The following is a 19,985-nucleotide window of genomic DNA, read 5'->3' on the forward strand; positions in this document are numbered from 1 at the left end:
CTGAAATTCTTTTCTTGTTCAGGATTTCTTCAGATTTCCTGAGGTTTTGTTTCTTTCTTTCTTTTTCTCTTTCTTTGTATTGCTTTTGCCTAAGAAATTGAGGATACTTCCTTAAAGGTCTATAAAAAATTGTATTCGAATTTTAATGGGGGTTGTACTGAATCATTAGATTGCTTTGGTAAGATGGTAATTTCTACTGTCATCCTTCCTATCCAGGTGCACAAGAGATCTTTCCATCTTCTGATAGCTTCTCTGATTTCTTTCTAAAGGAATTAGAAGTTCTTGTCATATATGCCTTTCACTTGCTTGGTTACTTACAGAAGATATTTTATGTTATTTTTGACTGTTATCAACTGTGTTGCTTTCCAAATTTCATTCTCAACTTATTTAAAATATATATTTATTTTAAATTATATATATATATATATATATATATATATCTGTCTCTTAGAGTTTACTGTGTTTCCAACCACTTTGCTGGAATTGTTTATCAGCTATATTTGTTCTCTCAGAGAATATTTGGAGACCCCTTTTTATATTATCATATCATGTGGAATTTGAGATATTTGACATCTTCTAAAATTTTTATCTTATTGTTGTCTTATCACAGTTTATGTTAGATTTCTGCAGAACAATTTTTATGTAATTTACAAACAGTCATATTTCTGTATCTTCTTTTGCAATTACTAGGCTTCTAGGTATTTTTTGTATGACATTTTCATTTTATTCCTTTTTTATTAGATATTTAAAACATTGTTTAAAGCCTCTAGGCATTTTCTTTCTTCATAATAAATGTCTTGTATCCCAGCATTTGGCAGGCAGAGGACTGCAGGCATGTGTTAATTTAAGGCCAGCTTGGTCTACACAGTGAGTTCCAGGCTAGCCAATGATACTCACTATGGCAATATATTGTCTGAAACATGTTTTTTCTCCTTTTAAAAACTACACTAATGAGCTTTCAAACAAGCAGTCTCTTCACTGCCATTGCTTGCTATGTAGCAGGAAATAAACTGAGAAAAACCTATGAGAAAATGTAGGTGATCCCCAAATATCGCACATTGTCTCATGTGCAGCTTTGTCTGTCCTAGAAATCAATATGTAGACTAGGCTGGATGTAAATTCATAGAGATCCATGTATATCTTCTTCACAAGTTCTGAGGTAAAACATATGCACCAACATACCTTGTTATTTTTTCTTGATGATCTTAATTCATTATTAGAGTCTCCCTCCTCTCTCTCTCTCTTTCTCTCTCTCTCTCTCTCTCTCTCTCTCTCTGTGTGTGTGTGTGTGTGTATGTGTGTGCACGTGTGTGCATGTGAGTGTGCGTGTGTGCGTGTGTGTGTGTGTGTGTGTGTGTGTGTGTGTGTGTGTGTGTGTGGCCTATCCCTTGTACATTTCCACAGAGGTGAGAGGAGCGTGTCAGATCCCTAGGAACTGGAGTAAATGAGCTCAAGCACATAAATCCCAGAATCAAACAATTAGACCAAAAAAAGTTTCTGATAATAACCAACACTCCTTCAAAGTAAAACCTCTGAAGACACTCAAAAGAGAAGGAAACATTTTCATCAAAGTAAAAGGTAAGAATAATAAATATAAAGCTAATTATCTATAGATCATACTGAATAGGGGAAATTCAAGCATTTCTAATAAAATCAGGAAAAATGTAGGTGTCTGTCTTCTCTACTCCGAATGAATATAGAACGTTATGAATAAGACATGAGAAAGCAATTGAAAGAATACAGAGAAGTAAGTTAGATGCTAGCATATCCTTACATGCAGTTGACATGCTTCTCTGAATGCCAGATCCTAAAATTCCACTCCATTTAGACTTTCTACAAAGTTTAGCAGTGGGTCAAGAAAAAACATATTATTATAAAAACTGATATCAACCATAGCCAATAACCAATATACTAAAAAATAAACCAGGAAAATATTACTTACAAATAAATTCCTAGAAACACGTTTCTTTTTTTAATTTTTTTTAATTTTTTAATTTTTTATTGATATATTTTTTATTTACATTTCAAACGATTTCCCCTTTTCTGGTTCCCCACTCCCCGCAAGTCCCATAAGCCCTCTTCCCTGCCCCTGTTCCTCCATCTACCCCTTCCCGCTTCCCTGTTCTGGAATTCCCCTATACTCTTGCACTGAGTCTTTCCAGAACCAGGGGCCACTCCTCCATTCCTTTTGGACATCATGTAATAGGTGGATTATGTCTTTGGTATTCAAATTTGAAGGCTAATATCCACTTATCAGTGAGTGTATACCACGATTGATCTTTTGAGACTGGGTTACCTCACTTAGTATGATGTTCTCCAGCTCCATCCATTTGTCTAAGAATTTCATGAATTCATTGTATCTAATGGCTGAATAGTACTCCATTGTGTAAATATACCACATTTTTTGTATCTATTCCTCCGACGAAGGACACCTGGGTTCATTCCAGCTCTGGCTACTACAAATAGGGCTGCTATTAACATAGTGGAGCATGTATCCTTATTGTATGCTGAAGAATCCTCTGGATATATGCCCAGGAGTGGTATAAAAGGGTCCTCAGGAAGTGTCATGCCCAGTTTTCTGAGGAACCTCCAGACTGATTTCTAAAGTGGTTGCACCATCTTGCAATCCCACAAGCAGTCGAGGAATGTTCCCCTTTTTCCACATCCTTGCCAACACCTGCTGTCTCCTGAGTTTTTGACCTTAGCCATTCTGACTGGTGTGAGGTGAAATCTCAGGGTTGTTTGGATTTGCATTTCCCTGATGACAAAGAATGTTGAACAATTCTTTAGGTGCTTCTCAGCCATTCAATTAATGATGTTGAACATTTCTTAAGGTGTTTCTCAGGTATTCGAAGTTCTTCATGTGAAAATTCTTTGTTTAGCTCCGTACCCCATTTTTAATGGGGTTATTTGGTTCTCTGGGTTCTTCCTTCTTCAGTTCTTTGTATATATTAGATATTAGCCCTCTGTTGTATTTAGGGTTGGTGAGGATCCTTTCCCAATCTGATGGTTGCCGTTTTGTCCTTTTGACAGTGTCCTTTGCCTTACAGAAACTTTGTAGTTTTATGAGGTCCCATTTGTCAATTGTTGATCTTAGAGCATAAGCTATTGGTGTTCTATTCAGGAACTTTTCCCCTGTGCCCCTGTTGTCAATGGTCTTCCCCAGTTTCTTTTCTGTTAGCTTCAGTGTGTCAGGTTTTATGTGGAGGTCCTTGATCCATTTGGAGATGAGCTTAGTACAAGGAGATAATAATGGGTCAATTCTCATTCTTCTGCATGCTGACCTCCAATTGAACCAGTACCATTTGTTGAAAACACTATCTTTTTTCCACTGGATGCTTTCAGCTACTTCGTCGAAGATCAAGTGACCATAGGTGTGTGCGTTCATTTCTGGGTCTTCAATCCTATTCCATTGATACGCTTGCCTGACATTGTACCAATACCATGCAGTTTTTATCACTATTGCTCTGTAGTAAAGTTTAAAGTCTGGGATACTGAATCCCCCTGAAGTTCTTTTATTGTTGAGAATAGTTTTAGCTATCCTGGTATTTTTGTTATTCCAGATGAATTTGAGAATTGCTCTTTCTAGCTTTATGAAGAACTGAGTTGGGATTTTTATGGGGGTAGCATTGAATCTGTAGATTGCCTTTGGCAAGATGGCCATTTTAAATATATTAATCCTTCCAATCTATGATCATGGAAGATTTTTCCATTTTCTGAGATCTTCTTCGATTTCCTTCTTCAGAGATCTGAAGTTCTTGTCATATAGGTCTTTCACTTGTTTAGTTAGAGTCACCCCAAGATACTTTATGCTGTTTGTAGCTATTGTGAAGGGAGTCATTTCCCTAATTTCTTTCTCAGTCTGCTTATCTTTGAATATATAAAGGCTACTGATTTGCTTGCGTTGATTTTGTAGCCAGCCACTTTGCTGAAGTTGTTTATCAGCTGTAGGGGTTCTATAGTAGAGTTTTTAGGGTCACTTAAGTGTACTATCATATCTTCTGCAAATAGTGATAGTTTGACTTCTTCCTTTCCAATTTGTATGCCTTTGACCTCCTTATGTTGTCTAATTGCTCTAGCTAGGACTTCAAGATCAATATTGAAAAGATATGGAGAGAGGGGACAGCCTTGTCTAGTCCCTGATTTTAGTGGGATTGCTTCAAGTTTCTCTCCATTTAGTTTGATGTTGGCTACATGTTTGCTATATATTGCTTTTGCTATGTTTAGATATGGGCCTTGAATTCCTGTCCTTTCCAAGACTTTTAGCATGAAAGGATGCTGAGTTTTGTCAAATGTTTTTCAGCATCTAATGAAGTGATCATGTGGTTTTTGTTTGTTTGTTTGTTTATGTAGTAGATAGCATTTATGGATTTCCTTATATTGAACCATCCCTGCATCCCTGGGATGAAGCCTACTTGATCACTGTGCATGATTGTTTTGATGTGTTCTTGGATTCGGTGGGCAAGAATTTTATTTAGTACTTTTGCATCGATATTCATAAGGGAAAGTGGCCTGAAATTCTCTTTCTTAGTTGGATCTTTGTGTGGTTTTGATATCAGCATAATAGTGGCTTCGAAGAAGGAGTGGGGTAGTGTTCCTTCTGTTTCTATTTGGTGGAAAAGTTTGAAGAGTATTGGTGTTAAGTTTTCTTTTAAGGTCTGATAGAACTCTGCACTGAAGCCATCTGGTCCTGTGCTTTATTGGTCGGAATCCTATCTATGACCCCTTCTATTGCTTTAGGGGCTATAGGTTTGTTTAGATGGTCTATTTGATCCTGGTTTAATTTTGGTAATTGGTATCTGTCTAAGAAATTGTCCATTTCCTCCAGATTCTCCTGTTTGTGTTGAGTACAGGTTTTTTTTAGTAGGATCTGATGATTTTTTGAATACACCATTATGAGGGAAACTATACCCTGGAAAAAGCAGGATATTAAGCTTCTTTCATCAAACCCAAAGAAGATAACGACACACGTATAAAATTAAAATCAAAAATGATAGGAAGCAATAACCACTACTCCTTAATATCTCTTAACGTAAATGGACTCAATTCCTCAATAAAAAGACATTGACTAACAGACTGGTTACGTGAACAGGACCCTACATTTTGCTGCATACAGGAAACACACCTCAGTGTCAAAGACAATAACTACCTTAGAATAAAAGGCTGGAAGACAATTCTACAAGCAAATGGACCCAGGAAACAAGCCGGAGTTGCCCTTCTAATATCAGATAAAATTGACTTTCAACCTAATGTCTTAAAAGAGACATGGTAGGTCACTTCTTGCTGGTCAAAGGAAAAATCCAACAAGAAGAACCCTCAATTCTGAACATCTATGCCCCAAATAAAAGGGCACCCTCATCCATAAAAGAAACTTTACTAAACCTCAAAGCACACATTGCACCTAACACATTAATTGTGGGTGACTTCAACACTGCACTCTCACCAATGAACCGATCAGGAAAACAGAAACTAAACAGGGAGACAGTGAAACTAATTGAACCTTTGGACCAATTGGAGTTAACATACATTATATATATATATATATATATATATATATATATATATATATATATATATATATATATATATATATAACTTTTCATCCCAAAGCAAAAGAATATACCTTTTTTCTCACCACCTCATGGTACCTTCTCCAAAATAGATCATAGAGTTGGTTACAAGACAGACCTCAACAAATATAAGAAGACTGAAATAATACCATGCCTCCTATCAGATCACTATGGAGTAAAAGTGGTCTTTAATAACAATAAAAACAACAGAAAGCCCACATACACATGGAAACTCAACAATACTCTACTCAATGATAGCTTGGTTAAGGACGAAATAAAGAAAGAAATCAAAGATTTCTTAGCATTTAATGAAAATGAAGGACAACATACACAAATTTATGGGACACAATGAATGCAGTGCTAAGAGGAAAACTTATAGCTTTGAGTGCCTCCAAAAAGAAATTTGAGAGGCTATACACTAGAAGATTAGTGGAACAACTGAAAGCCCTGGAACAAAAAGAAGCTAATTCACCCAGGAGGAGGAGAAGACAGGAAATCATCAAACTCAGGGCTGAAATCAATCAAGTAGAAACCAAAACAACCATACAAAGAATCAACAAAACCAAAAGCTGGTTCTTTGAAAAAAAATCAACAAGATAGATTTTTACCTTAGCCAGACTAACCAAAGGGCACAAAGAAAGTATCCAAATTTACAAAATTAGAAATGAAAATGGAGATATTATAACAGAAACTGAGGAAATTAGAAACACATTTCTTGGACTGAATCTAACCAAGAAAGTGAAAGACATCAATAATAAATACTTTAAAGCATTGAAAAAATAAAACAAAATTAAAGAAGGCACCGAAATATGGAAAGTCCTCTTGTACTCATGTATTCATAGAAATAAAAGTGTAGAAACAAATTATTGTAGCAAAAGTAATCTACAGGTTCAGTGTAACCCAATAAAATTCCACTGACATTCTTCACACCATTAGAACAAACAACATCAAAATAAAAGTAATATTAAAGTACAGGAATTATATTCTATATAAATTAATATTTTGGTAATTGTACAACCTCATTGGTTAAAGTAGAGTCAAGTCTGACCTGAAAAACTAAAGGATTGATGTGAGGGGAAGGTAAGATGTGTTCAACATGGAGTAGCTACTTATATGAAGATATTGTAAAAACACAAGGTATAGAGTGGCTGCTGTCTCTAATTCAGAGATAAGGTGCAACGAAAATACAGAACATATGTGCCCAGGACTTGAACTCCAACTGAAATTCCCACTAAAATTGATGATGATATATGAAAACATCAGGTCATATTTTCCAAACACTTTTATTAGGACTCAATATAGAACTGTAATAAGAAACTAAGACACTAACATTATTCATAGAGATAATCATATGCTATTTCTCTCATAGAAAATATAAAGTATAATTTAAGAGACATTAAACATTGAATAATACTATTTATTGTTACATCCTGTGAGTTGCAGATAGAGAAAAAGGAAAAGAAAACGTTGAAGGATGAAGCCAGAAAACTGCCATGAAAGAGAACATTATTTGAAATGAGGAAATCCAGAAAATCCTAGGTGGGATGAATAAAGAAAACTATTTTTATATCATTGTGCAACTGTAAAATTTCAAAAGGGTATAAATTGCAATCTTATTATTAACCATGTCAGTGTAAATTAAAGCAAAATGTAGGATCATTTCATAAACACAATGGGAAAGACTCTAACTCTAACAATGACTAAGTACAGATTGCATCTTTTAAAGACTTTATTGAGGACCTGATTATTCAAATAAAATTTAGAAAATATTTGGTAGGTGATTACAAATTAACATTTCTCACTACAATGATTATAAAGTAAAATTCTAGAAAATCTGTATGTGTATATACCAGTAGACTTGACGAATCTAGAAATAAATTTTACTTGTGATAGTAAAATGATAAAAGTTCCAATTTCTATGATGAAGAGAACCAGGTGCTTATTGAAATAATTTTATATACAGAGGTTTAATACCCCTTAGTGGAAAAGATTGAATATAGCTACATCATAGACCATTACATGTGTAAACTCCTAAAGCTGCCTTAAGAAAAACTGTAAATAGGAGAATACATAAAGTAGGCCACATTTAAATAAAATAAAAACTGACAATTGTGCAATGTATAACGTAGATTGGAAATAACTACTTAAGGCACAGCAAAGAAATCAACACAAAGCTTACAATGAGGCTTCCCTCTGGAAGAACTGTAACAAAGGGAACTGAAGAAGGGGAAAAGTGGGCTTAAACCATTATAATAATTCTTTTTTTTTTATTCGATATAATTTATTTACATTTCAAATGATTTCCCCAAGGAAAGTACTACAAAATGATTGTTTATACAATGAAAATTCTCTAAAGGATTTATGAGACTTTTTTAAAAGCATACAAAGGCAGGTTTATTAGGCAGTGCTCCCAGGCCTGTTCATCCGTCCCAGAGAAAAGGTCTTAGGAAGTCACATCGCAGATTTATGAGATTTTAATGCATTATTCCTCCATGTACTCATAAGTCAAAATCAAGCAGTAAATTTATATTGGTTTTAGAAATTACTGGACAATGAAGAGTCTCCATTATCCATACAGTGATTGATACAATGTAATCATTTACAACATACTTGAATGTCTAAAGATTTAGTTAGCATCATTTAAGTAACTTCTTTTTGGAATGGCTACCAGACCTCAGTAGGATCACATAACATTTGGGAAGAAACATACATCCAAGTAAACCAGCACTGGAGGCCAGAATAGAAAAAATTTCCACAGCCACCATGGTTTTGCCTGTGGAGCTCTGGTAAGTTGGTATAAAAGAAATCCATACACTACAGAAAACCATCATGCTGAATGTGATTGTTTTTGCCTCATTGAAGTTGTCAGGTAGACTTCTAGCCAGAAAAGCAATAAGCAAACTGAGACTAGCCAGAAAGCCCAAGTACCCCAGAACACAATAGAAAGCAAGGGTTGACCCCTTATTACACAAAAGAATGATATGTCCATACTCTGACTGCATGTCAACATCAGGGAAGGGGGGATATGTTCCCAGCCAGATTGCACATATGCACACTTGAATGATGGAACCACAGCAGACAATACCATTTGAGAGTCGGGTCACCATCCACATCTTTAAGGTGCTTGCTGGTTTGATGGCTTTGAAAGCCACAACCACAATGAAAGTCTTTGCCAAGATAGCAGAAACAGCAACAGAAAATACAACCCCAAAAATCATTTGTCTTAAGATACAAGTGATTCTACTAGGTTGGCCAATGAATACCAATGAGCAAAAGAAACAGAGAATTAGTGAAACAAGGAGGAGATAAGTGAGATTTCTGTTATTTGCTCTGACAATAGGTGTGTCCCGATAGCAGATAAATAATCCTAAAATCATGGCTGAAAACACACATAAACTTATGGCAACAGAAACCAAAACAGCTCCCAGAGTATCTTCATGGGACAAAAATGTCATAATTTTATGGAGACAATGATTCCTCTGCTTATTTGGATACTGATCTTCAGGACACTTAAAGCATTGATCCATTCCTGAAAATGAGGCAGATTTTTTTTTATTACATTCAACCCGTAGATCTCCAAATGTACATATGAGCCCTATATCTTGAACTGAGAAATTGCTGAATTCTGTTGGATTTTCTCAAGAAAATATCTGTGGATACATTCACTGGTCCATGATATTGAAAAACAATAAATGAATAAGTAATTTTTATCTGAGAGAAAATTCCAGATACACTATATTCATAATATAATCAGAAAGTGAGTGAACTTGAATAATATAAGAGAATGAGAGCTGTTGAAATGATGTTGAGGGGAAATCAGACAATATGAAAGTATATTTGATTACTTATGAAAGAAAAAGAAAGTTGGCTTTGAAGCTTTTTCTATTTTTGTCTTTGTTCCACTTGTTTATCAAATATTGTTTATTACCTGAGAACATCATGTATGCATATCATGTGTTTTTAATCAAGTCTACCCCAATTTCTTCCCCAACAACTCCTTCTCTCTCTCCTTCCAGGAATTTTTTCTCCCAACTTTATTTCTGTTCGGTTTTTTTCCCACTGAGTTCACTTCCTGCTACCTTTATGCATAGCAAAATAGGGCCATTGACCATAGGATGGGCAGGACCACATGTCTGAAACAAACAGATAGACAGACAGACAGACAGACAGATCTCACTCTTTCACTTCAACAGCAATGAACTACCAATAGCTTCTAACTAGAAGTAAGAGTTTGTGATCCTGTCCTCCATTCATGGTGGTATTTGTCTGGCTTGATCTGGTATATGCCTCTGTGAGTTTAAGTGATCCAAGACCTTGTCATTTCTGCCAAATAATGCTTCCCTACAGATCTCCTCTCTGTGACTCTTATGACCTTTCTGCCTTCTCTATCATGAAGCTCTAATCCCTGAGAGCTATTGGTTGTTATTACGGAAAGTGCCAGGAATATCTAGAAAAACCTAAGGACTAGCACGTGACCTTCTGAGATGGTTTCACTGTGGACTGTACGGCAACATGGATTTGCCCTTCTAGGCAAGACTGAAGGAATTTCTAAAGAGGAAAGGTCTCTGCTATTAATATGCTCTTCCTGTTATTGTGTATACATACACCCACAGAGATACAGAGATACACACTCATAAATACACATACATACATACACAGAGAGAGAAAGACGCACAAACACCCACTCCCCCACACACATACACATATCACATATAACAGACCTTTCGGGGAGATTTATGCAAAATAATGAAGATTTACTCTCCTGCAATGATTCTCTATGGAGAAACACATGGTTCCTTAATGTGTAATGAAGATCCCATAAGAATCCCTAAAAGTTTACTAATTATTAAGCCCCATACAATAGGACTGCTAGCAAGTCCTCTCTGATATTAAAACTACAATGAGAATTCTGCCAGTCTACAACTGTCACCAGTAAATTGATTCTGAGATAGAAAGCAGACATCTACAACTAGAACACATTTTAAGAAGTTGTAAAAAAATAAAACAAAAGTCTTGAAAAGGGAACTAATATTATAGTGTAGGTGCAAAAACAGTAAGAAAATATTGACTGGGTTTATCTATCCAAAACTTAAATAACAACAGTCACAAAATTCTGGATTTTAGGCAGAGCAGACAGTCAACACTGATGATCCTTTCCTGAACCATCTGGCAGAGCCTTCCAGTTCCTGTCTCTGGCTTGGGACCATCCTCTGCCACAGTGCACCATATCCAAGTGTCACAGGAAGGTAGCTACCCACACAGTGGCACAGAGCAGACAGTTGGCACAGGTGAGACCTGCACTGGATCTCAGAGTTTTCCATCTAGAACCATCTGGCAGAAGCCTTCCAGTTCCTGTTTCCAGCTTGGGACCATCTTCTGCCACAGCTTGCCATCTCCAATTAGCACAATAAGTTAGCGATCTACCAAGGAGTGCAGAGGGGCCTGCCTGCACAGGTAGAACCACACTCACTAGAGTGATCACACCCAGAACCTTCAGGTGAGAACCCTCTAGATTCCTTCTCTGGCTTGGGACCACCCTCTGTACCCTATCCAAATGACACATGCAGGTAGCTAAATACTCACAAATGCAGAAAGGACAGGCAGCACTGGTAGAACCACTCTTGCTGATCAGAGGAGATGGTCAGAAACCCTGAGGACACAAGAGCCAAATAACAGCCTGGGACAGGAGTTTTCAGATTTCCCACCTGCACCAAGAGTTGATCTGGGCCACAGAGCTACATTTGCAAATACAACCAAAAAATGCTGGTCTCAAGGGACTGTCTACATACTGATGTACATAGAGAAAATGGGTCACCCAGGAGCACAGATAAGCCACAGTCAGAGACACCAACACCAGCTAACACGAGAGATAACCAGAAGGCAAAAGGTAAATGAAAGAACATAACGAAAAGAAACTAAGGCAACATGGCACCAACTGAACTAAGTTCTCCAAAACCAGCAAGTCCTGGAAGCCCCAACACACCAGAAAAGCCAGACCTGAATTTAATAATCACATCTCATGATGCTGATACAGGATTTCAAGAAGGACATAAAGAACTCCCTTAAAGTACAGGAGAACATAAGTCTATAGGTAAAATACCATAAAAAGGAAACAAAATATGGCTTAAAGAAATAGAGGAGAACATGGGTCAACAAATAGAAGCCCATAAAGAGAAAAGACAAGAATCACTTAAGGAAATACATGAGAACAATAGTCAACAGAACAATAGGCAGCAGACCTGAAAGCAGAAACACAAAAATCCCTTAAAGAATTACAGAAAAACACAAACAAACAAGTGAATGAACTGAGCAAATCCATCCAGGATCTAAAAAGGAAGAAGAAACAGCTAAGAAATGACAAAGGGAGATAAATTTGGAGATAGAAAACCTTGGAAAGAAATCAGGTATCGTAGATGCAAACATCAACAACAGAATACAGGAGATAGAAGAAAGAATCTCAAGTGCTAAAAATCCCATAGGAAACATTGAGTCAATAGTCAAAGAAAATGCAAAATGAAAAAGCTTGTAATCCAAAACATCCAGGAAATCTATGACATAATGAGAAGACCAAACTGAAGGATTAAAGGTATAGAAGAGAGTGAAGATTTACAACTTAAAGGGCCAGTAAATTTCTTCAACGAAATTATAGAAGAATACTTTCGTAACAGAAATAAGACATGCCCATGAATGTACAAAAAGCCTACTGAACTCCAAACAGACTGGACAAGAACAGAAATACCTCCCGTCACATAGTAATCAAAACACCAAAAGTACTAAACACAGAATAAATATTGAAAGCAGTAAGAGAAAAAGGCCAAGTAGCATATAAAGGAAGACCTATCAGAATTACACCAGACTTCTCACCAGAGGCCATGAAAGCTAGAAGGTCCTGGGCAGACCTGGTGCAGACTCTAGAAGAACACAAATGCTAGCCCAGACTACTATACCCAGCCATACTCTCAATCACCATAGATGGAGAAACCAAGATCTTCCATGATAAAACGAAATTTACACAATAGCTTTACACAAATCCAGCCCTAAAAAAGACTAATAGATGGAAAATGCCCATACAAGGATGCCAACTACACCCTAGAAAAAGCAAGATAGTAATCTTCTTTCAACAAACCAAAAAGAAGATAACTACTCAAACATAAAAATATCATAAAAATAACAGGAATCAGCAACCACTATTCCTTAATATCTCTTAACATAAATGGACTCAATTTCCCAATAAAAAGACAAAAGACTAACAGACAGGATACATAAATAGGACCAAGAATTTTGCAGCATACAGAAAACATACATCTTTGTCAAAAACAAACATTACCTCAGAGTAGAAAGCTGGAAAATTATTTTCCAAGAAAATGGCCCAAGGAAACAAGCTAGAGTAGTCATTCTAATATTGGATAAAGTAGACTTTCAACCTAAAGTCATGAAAAAAGACACAAAAGGACACATCATACTCATCAAAGAAAAAATCTACAAAGAAGATCTATTAATTTTATTAATTTATTGAAAATGAAAGCACAATAGACCCAAACATATGTGACACAATGAAAGCAGTGCTAAGAGGAAAACTCAAAACCCTGAGGGCCTTCAAAATGAAACTGGAGAGAGGATACACTAGAAGCTTAACAGCACACCTGAAAGATTTAGAACCGAAAGAAGTTAATACACCCAAGAGGAGTAGAAGGCAGGAAATCACCAAATTCAGGGCTGAAATCAGCCAAGTGGAAATAAAAAGAACTATTCAAAGAATCAACAAATTAGGAGCTGGTTCTTTAAGAAAACCAACCATATAGATAAGCCCTAAGCCACACTAACGAGAAGGCACAGGGACAGTATCCAAATTAATAAAATCAAAACTGAAAAGGGAGGTATAATAACAGAAACTGAGGAAATTCAAAAAATCATCAGATCCTACTTCAAAAGCCTATACTCAAGAGAACTGGAAAATCTGGACGAACTGGACAATTTCCTAAACAGACACCAAAAACCAAAATTAAATTAGGATCAAATAGACCATCTAAATAGTCCCATAACCCCTATCGAAATGTAAGTTTTCATTGGAAGTCTTCCAACCAAAATAGTCGAGGCCAAGATACTTTTAGTATTAGTGCAGAATTCTATTAGACCTTCAAAGAAGACCCAACACCAATACTCTTCAAATTATTTCACAAAAAAGAAACAAAAGGAATACTACCCAATTCAATTCACATTTGTCTGCATGCTGACCTCCAGTTGAACCAGCAACATTTGTTGAAAAGGCTATCTTTTTTTCCATTGGATATATTGAGCCCCTTTGTCGAAGATCCAGTGGCCATAGGTGTGTGGGTTCATTTCTGGATCTTCGATCCTGTTCCATTGATCTGCCTGCCTGTCACTGTACCAATACCATGCAGTTTTTAACACTATTGCTCAGTAGTATTGCTTGAGGTCAGGGATACTGATTCCCCCAGAATTTCTTTTGTTGCTGAGTATAGTTTTCGCTATCCTGGGTTTTTTGTTATTCCAGATGAATTTGAGAATTGCTCTTTTTAACTCTGTGAAGAATTGAGTTGGGATTTTGATGGGTATTGCATTGAATCTGTATATTGCTTTTGGCAAAATGGCCATTTCAACTATATTGATCCTGCCAATCCATGAGCATGGGAGGTTTTCCCATTTTTTGAGGTCTTCTTCCATTTCCTTCTTCAGAGTCTTGAAAGTTCTTGTCATACAGATCTTTCACATGTTTGGTAAGTCACCCCAAAGTGCTTTATACTGTTTGTGGCTATTGTGAAGGGGGTTCATTTCCCTAATTTCTTTTTGAGCCTGCTTATCCTTTGAATATAGGAAGGCCACTGATTTACTTGAGTTGATTTTATAACCTGCCACTTTGCTGTAGTTGTTTATCAGCTATAGCAGTTCTCTAGTGGAGTCTTTTGGGTCACTTAGGTAGACGATCATGTCATCTGAAAATAATGATAGTTTGACTTCTTACTTTCCAATTTGTATCCCTTTGACCTCCTTATGTTGTCGAATTGCCCGAGCTAGTACCTCAAGTACAATATTGAAAAGATAAGGAGAAAGGGGGGCAGAACTGTCTAGTCCCTGATTTTAGTGGGATTGCTTCAAGTTTCTCTCCATTTAGTTTGATGCTGGCTAAATGGTGCTGGTTCAACTGATGGCTAACACACAGAAGAATTCAAATTGATCCATTCTTATCTTCTTGCACTAAGCTCAAGTCCAAGTGGATCAAGGACCTCCACATAAATCCAGACACACTGAAAGTAATAATAAGAAACTGAGGAAGCTTTGAACACATAGGCACAGGGGAAAACATCCTTAAAAGAACAGCAATAGCCTATGACCTAAGATCAAGAATTGACAAATGGGACCTCATAAAATTACAAAGTTTCTGTAAGGCAAAGGAAAATGTCAATAGGACAAAACAGCTGCCAACAAATTGGGGAAAGATTTTTACCAACCGAATATCTGACAGAGGGCTAATATCCAATATATACAAAGACCTCAAGAAGTTTGACTCCCGAGAATCAAATAACCCTATTAAAAATGTAGTACATAGCTAAACAAAGAATTTTCACCAGAGAAATATTGAACGGCTGTGAAGTACCTAAAGTAATGTTCAACATCCTTAGTCATCAGGGAAATGCAAATCAAAACAATCCTGAGATTTTACCTCATGCCACTCACAATGGCTAAGGTCAAAAACTCAGGAGAAAACAGGTACTGGTGAGGATGTGGAGAAAGAGGAACACTCTTCCACTGCTGGTGGGTTTGCAAGCTGGTACAACCACTCTGGAAATCTGTCTGGCTGTTCCTCAGAAAACTGGGCATGATACTTCGAGAGGACCCCATTATACCACTCCTGGCATATACCCAGAGGATTACCCAGCATGTCATAATGACACATGCTCCAGTATGTTCATAGCAGCTCTATTTACAATAACCAGAAGATGGAATGATCCCAGATAGCGCTCAACTGAGGAACGGAGTCAGAAAATATGATATATATATAAACAATGGTATATGCAGCCATTAAAAACAATGAATTCATGAAATTCTTAGACAAATGGATGGAATTGGAAAATATCATCCTGAGTGAGGAAACTCAATCACAGAACACTCATCCTATGCACTCACTGATAAGTCTATAGTAGCCCAGAAGCTTGGAATACCCAAGACACCTTTCACATATCAAATCATGCCCAAGAAGGAGGATGAACAAAGTATGGATCTTTAGGTCCTTTGTAGAAAGGGGAAAAAGTACTCACAGAAGGAGATACGGAGACAAAAGTTGGAGCAGAGTCTGAGGCAAGACCATCCAGAGACTACCCCACCTAGGGATCCATCCTATACACAGTTACAAAACCCAGACACTATTGTGGATGCGCGAAAGTGCTGGCTGACTGGAGCAGGATATAGCTATCACCTGGGAACCTCTCCTAGTGCATGACTAATACAGAAAGGGACACTCTCAGCCAGCCATGGAATTGATCACAGGGTCCCCAATAGAGGATCTAGAGAAAAGACACAAGGATCTGAAGGGGTTTGCAGTTCCACAGGAGGAACAAAAATATCAGTCATCCAGTACTCCCAAAGGAACCAGGGAGAAAACCATCAACCAAAGAGTACACATGGAGTTACCCACAGCACCAGACACAGAGGATGGTCTTGTTAGACACCAAAGGTAGGAGAGTCCCTTGGTCTTGGAAAGACTTGATGCAGTTGTGTAGAGGAATACCAGGACAAAGAAGCAGGGGAGGATTGATTGGGGAAGGGGAGATGGCTTATGTGATTTTTAGGTGAGGGGGGAAACAGGAAAGGGAAGAACATTTGAAATGATTATAAAGAATATACTTAATAAAAAATTATGGATTTTAAATTTCAATGAACCTATAGTGCTATGACAGATAACATATGTTGTTTTTTAAAGGATACATATGTAAACAATCTCTGTTGTAAACTTAATCAAAACGTGATTTACATTTATGTTTGTACTTTAAGTGAACTTCTATAAAAAAAAATAAAAAGGACTTGATTGAAAAAAAAATTTGGTCTATTTCCCTAGAAAGAGTGCAAAACACTAGGAAGGAATACGCTGGAGGCCAATACTACATCAAAGCAGGAGGTGAAAACAAGATGGGGAGGAGAAGAACAGCACAGTAAAATAACTTAGAAATTATAAGTGAATTTAGTGATTAAAAAGGAACTTAGAAATTGGGAAGAACTTTTTAAAGAGAGAGTTTTGGAGTTAAGATTTATTTTGAGAAGAACTTAGAAATTATTAAAATCACTTTCAGAGTGTCCCTGTTTCTTCCAGACACTTTCCTTAGCAGGCTGTGATTCCCACCCTGCAAGTTCCTGCAAAGGTAAGAACAAAGTCTACTTGATTTCATCCCCAGCTGTTTTACTAAGGGGTGCTAAATGCCAGAGGCTATAGTTTCTGGCCTCTAGAGGAACTGATAGGCAGGCCAGGTACTACTGCAAAGTAACTTAGACTTAAGTCAGGTATATGTTTTATTATTGAAAAGCCTCTATAAATGTCTCACAAGATTAAGCCTTGCTCTTTACCCACCACCACCCAATTCTGTAACAACTTAGCTACCTCCAAGAGAGAAACAGACTACCAGAGCAGGCCTCTAACAGGAAAAAAAACTAAAACATCCTAAAATTCACTGAGATCTATGATTAGGAACTGTGTTATTTTCTTTTGATTCTTTCATGATGGTTTTTATCCAAGGATGTATCGTTGTTCTAGAAATAATGCTGAAGCGAGTACATTTTAGGTGGATAGTTTTTCTTAGGGTAAAAAACACTTGTTTTGGATGAGTTCCTCAAAATCCTGGATTAAACTCTGATTAGAAGTTTATCACTGGAAAAAAATTTATGGTGATAATTGCATGATACAATTGCATGATACATTGTGGATACAACTGAGTCTAGGTCTGCCTATAAGGCTTTAGGTTCTATTCCCAGCACAAAAATGTGTTAAATGCATGATGATGATAGACATATTTTTCTCAGAATTATTTAGTAAACTAGAATCGTATCACCCAATTAAACTCCTGATTTTTCAGGAAATGTAAACTTGCACATCACTCACAGCCCTCCATGCACATCACTCACAACCCTGCACATCACTCACAGCCCCACACGTCATTCACAACCCTGCACATCACTCACAGCGCCGCACATCACTCACAGCCCTGCACATCACTCACAGCCCTGCACATCACTCACAGCTCTGCACATCACTCACAGCCCACACATTACTCAGAGCCCCCCACATCACTCACAGCCCCGCACATCACTCACAGCCCCGCACATCACTCACTGCCCTGCACATCACTCACAGCCCTGCACATCACTCAGAGCCCTGCATAACACTCACAGCCCTGCACATCACTCACAGCCCCACACATCACTCAGAACCCTGCAGATCACTCACAGCCCCAAACAATACACACAGGCCCACACATCATTCATCCCCTGGGATCTCTCAGTGCTTGGTCATACTGTGACCTCATTCTGACTTACCACACCAGGGAATACATAATAAGAGCTCCTACAAGAATCAAATTATTTCCAAAGGAAACTCTTAAATCATACAGGAAATACTTATTTAATCATAAACAAATGCGTATGGAGTTTCTACAATTCACCATAGGAGGTGGGACCAGGGTCCCAGGATTCCAGTGTCCCAGGATTCCAGGAAAGGACTGCTTTATTTGCCACCAACATCATCTGATACTTTCTTTTTAGCACTTCCTCTCACTTGACAAGTCTCTATTTTTTTCTCAGCTGTCTCTAGCTTTTATGATCATAGCAATGTATATTGTTTCTCAAAAGTCTAATCTCTGTATAAAATTATTGCTTATATTAATATTTATTGTAAGCATGACATAAGGTCATGCTCTAGAATGCATCTCATAGTTTAGGGTATACAGGGAACATGAACTGTTTACAGGATACAAAGGTTGCTAACTTTACTCATTATTACTGCAATAGCTGTAATAGAGCCAGTAGTGAAAAGCAGGGATACAAGAAAGTACACTTAAACTCAAAGCAGATTTGCAAAAGACATAGCTGGACCAGATACAGGAGATACTTAGTCACCCAGGAGGCTAAACCTGGAGAATTGCTGGAGTCCAGGAGCTTGAGACCAATATACACAGCATAGTAAACAAAAGAGATAAATATCAGTAACAAAAATGACTGGGTTGAGATCTAGGTTTTTGTTCATTCTTTGTTTTGTTTTTCCAGACAGGTTTTCTCTGTTCAGCACTGACTGTCCTGGAATTCAGTCTGTGTATCAGGATTGCCTTGAGCTCAGAGATCTATATACTGAGAGTTGGCATTAAGAGCTTTGCTACCCCCACACAACAGTAGTTTGTTTTAAAGTATTGAGAGTCAGCTACATAAACATAACTGTCTTCAGGTGTTGTGTTATCACCCCTCTCCCGTGTGCATCATTTCTACATTCAGAACCATTTCTAGAAATTTCCACATTCAGAACCATTTTATAAATACCTGTTTCATTTGAAATCTCTCCATCTGGACATAGGACACAATCATAACAACAGAATGTATTCCAATTGACAGGTGTTTTCCTATATCCAAGTAGACAACTTTTACTGCAAAGAGATGAAAAACTCTGTATAGGAGACATGGAAGGAGCAAAGGCTAGCAGCTCATGACATTCAGTATTAGCATCCAGATAGTAAATTTCGGTGAAACTTCTGTGTACTGTAACAACCAAGAAGTACCATGCTTTTAGAAAGTGTGAAGCCAAAGTGTCTATTTTTCCTTTCCCTAATTCTCTTTTTGAATTCTTGCTTTATCTTGTTTCATTGTTTAATTGATTTTATTGCTTTCATTTATTTTATTTTATTTATTTTATATTTTTAATGAGTTACTCTGAGGCTTTTATTTTGGATATAGAACCACTGCAGAGTCTTGACTGAGGCAACCCTGCAGAGTACACTAGAGATATGAGGATTCCAGACTCTAGCTGGAAAGTGTAGTGAGAGAAACAAAGATTTGGACCAATCACATGTTTCCAGAGCTGGGATTTCTGTCAGGTCTCACTGGGTAGTCAGGGGTGGCTTTGAACTTCTAAGGAAGTGGTGGCAGGGAGTGTCCTTCCCCTCCCACATCTCGGTCCATGCCCTCTTCCTCTCTCAACCTGTCCAAATTTGAATTAGTTCTCAAAAGAAACAGACTGAAATCCCCAAAATTCAACTAAGCATCAAAACCTTGAAAATAAAATATAACAGCACTATATATATATATATATATATATATATATATATATATATATATATATATATATATATATATATATATGTATATATAATGTATTCCCTTCTAGTGCTGGCCAACTACTCCTGGATATGAGACCTGCCCTGG

The 19,985-nt window shown here is 37.2% G+C and overlaps 1 protein-coding gene across 1 annotated transcript in view; it reads right to left on the minus strand.

The window, feature by feature from the left end:
* Window positions 1–8,206: 8,206 nt before the first annotated feature.
* Window positions 8,207–19,985, minus strand: part of LOC127677636 (vomeronasal type-2 receptor 26-like) — a 33,638-nt gene continuing 21,859 nt past the window's right edge. The window contains exons 5-6 of the mRNA XM_052172675.1: window positions 19,107–19,230; window positions 8,207–9,099 (exon numbers count right to left, since the gene is read on the minus strand). Coding sequence (XP_052028635.1) covers window positions 8,207–9,099; window positions 19,107–19,230 — 1,017 coding nt within the window. The remainder of the gene's footprint in view (window positions 9,100–19,106; window positions 19,231–19,985) is intronic.

This window comes from Apodemus sylvaticus, chromosome 2 (genome assembly GCF_947179515.1).
Source record: "Apodemus sylvaticus chromosome 2, mApoSyl1.1, whole genome shotgun sequence".
Taxonomy (NCBI): domain Eukaryota; kingdom Metazoa; phylum Chordata; class Mammalia; order Rodentia; family Muridae; genus Apodemus; species Apodemus sylvaticus.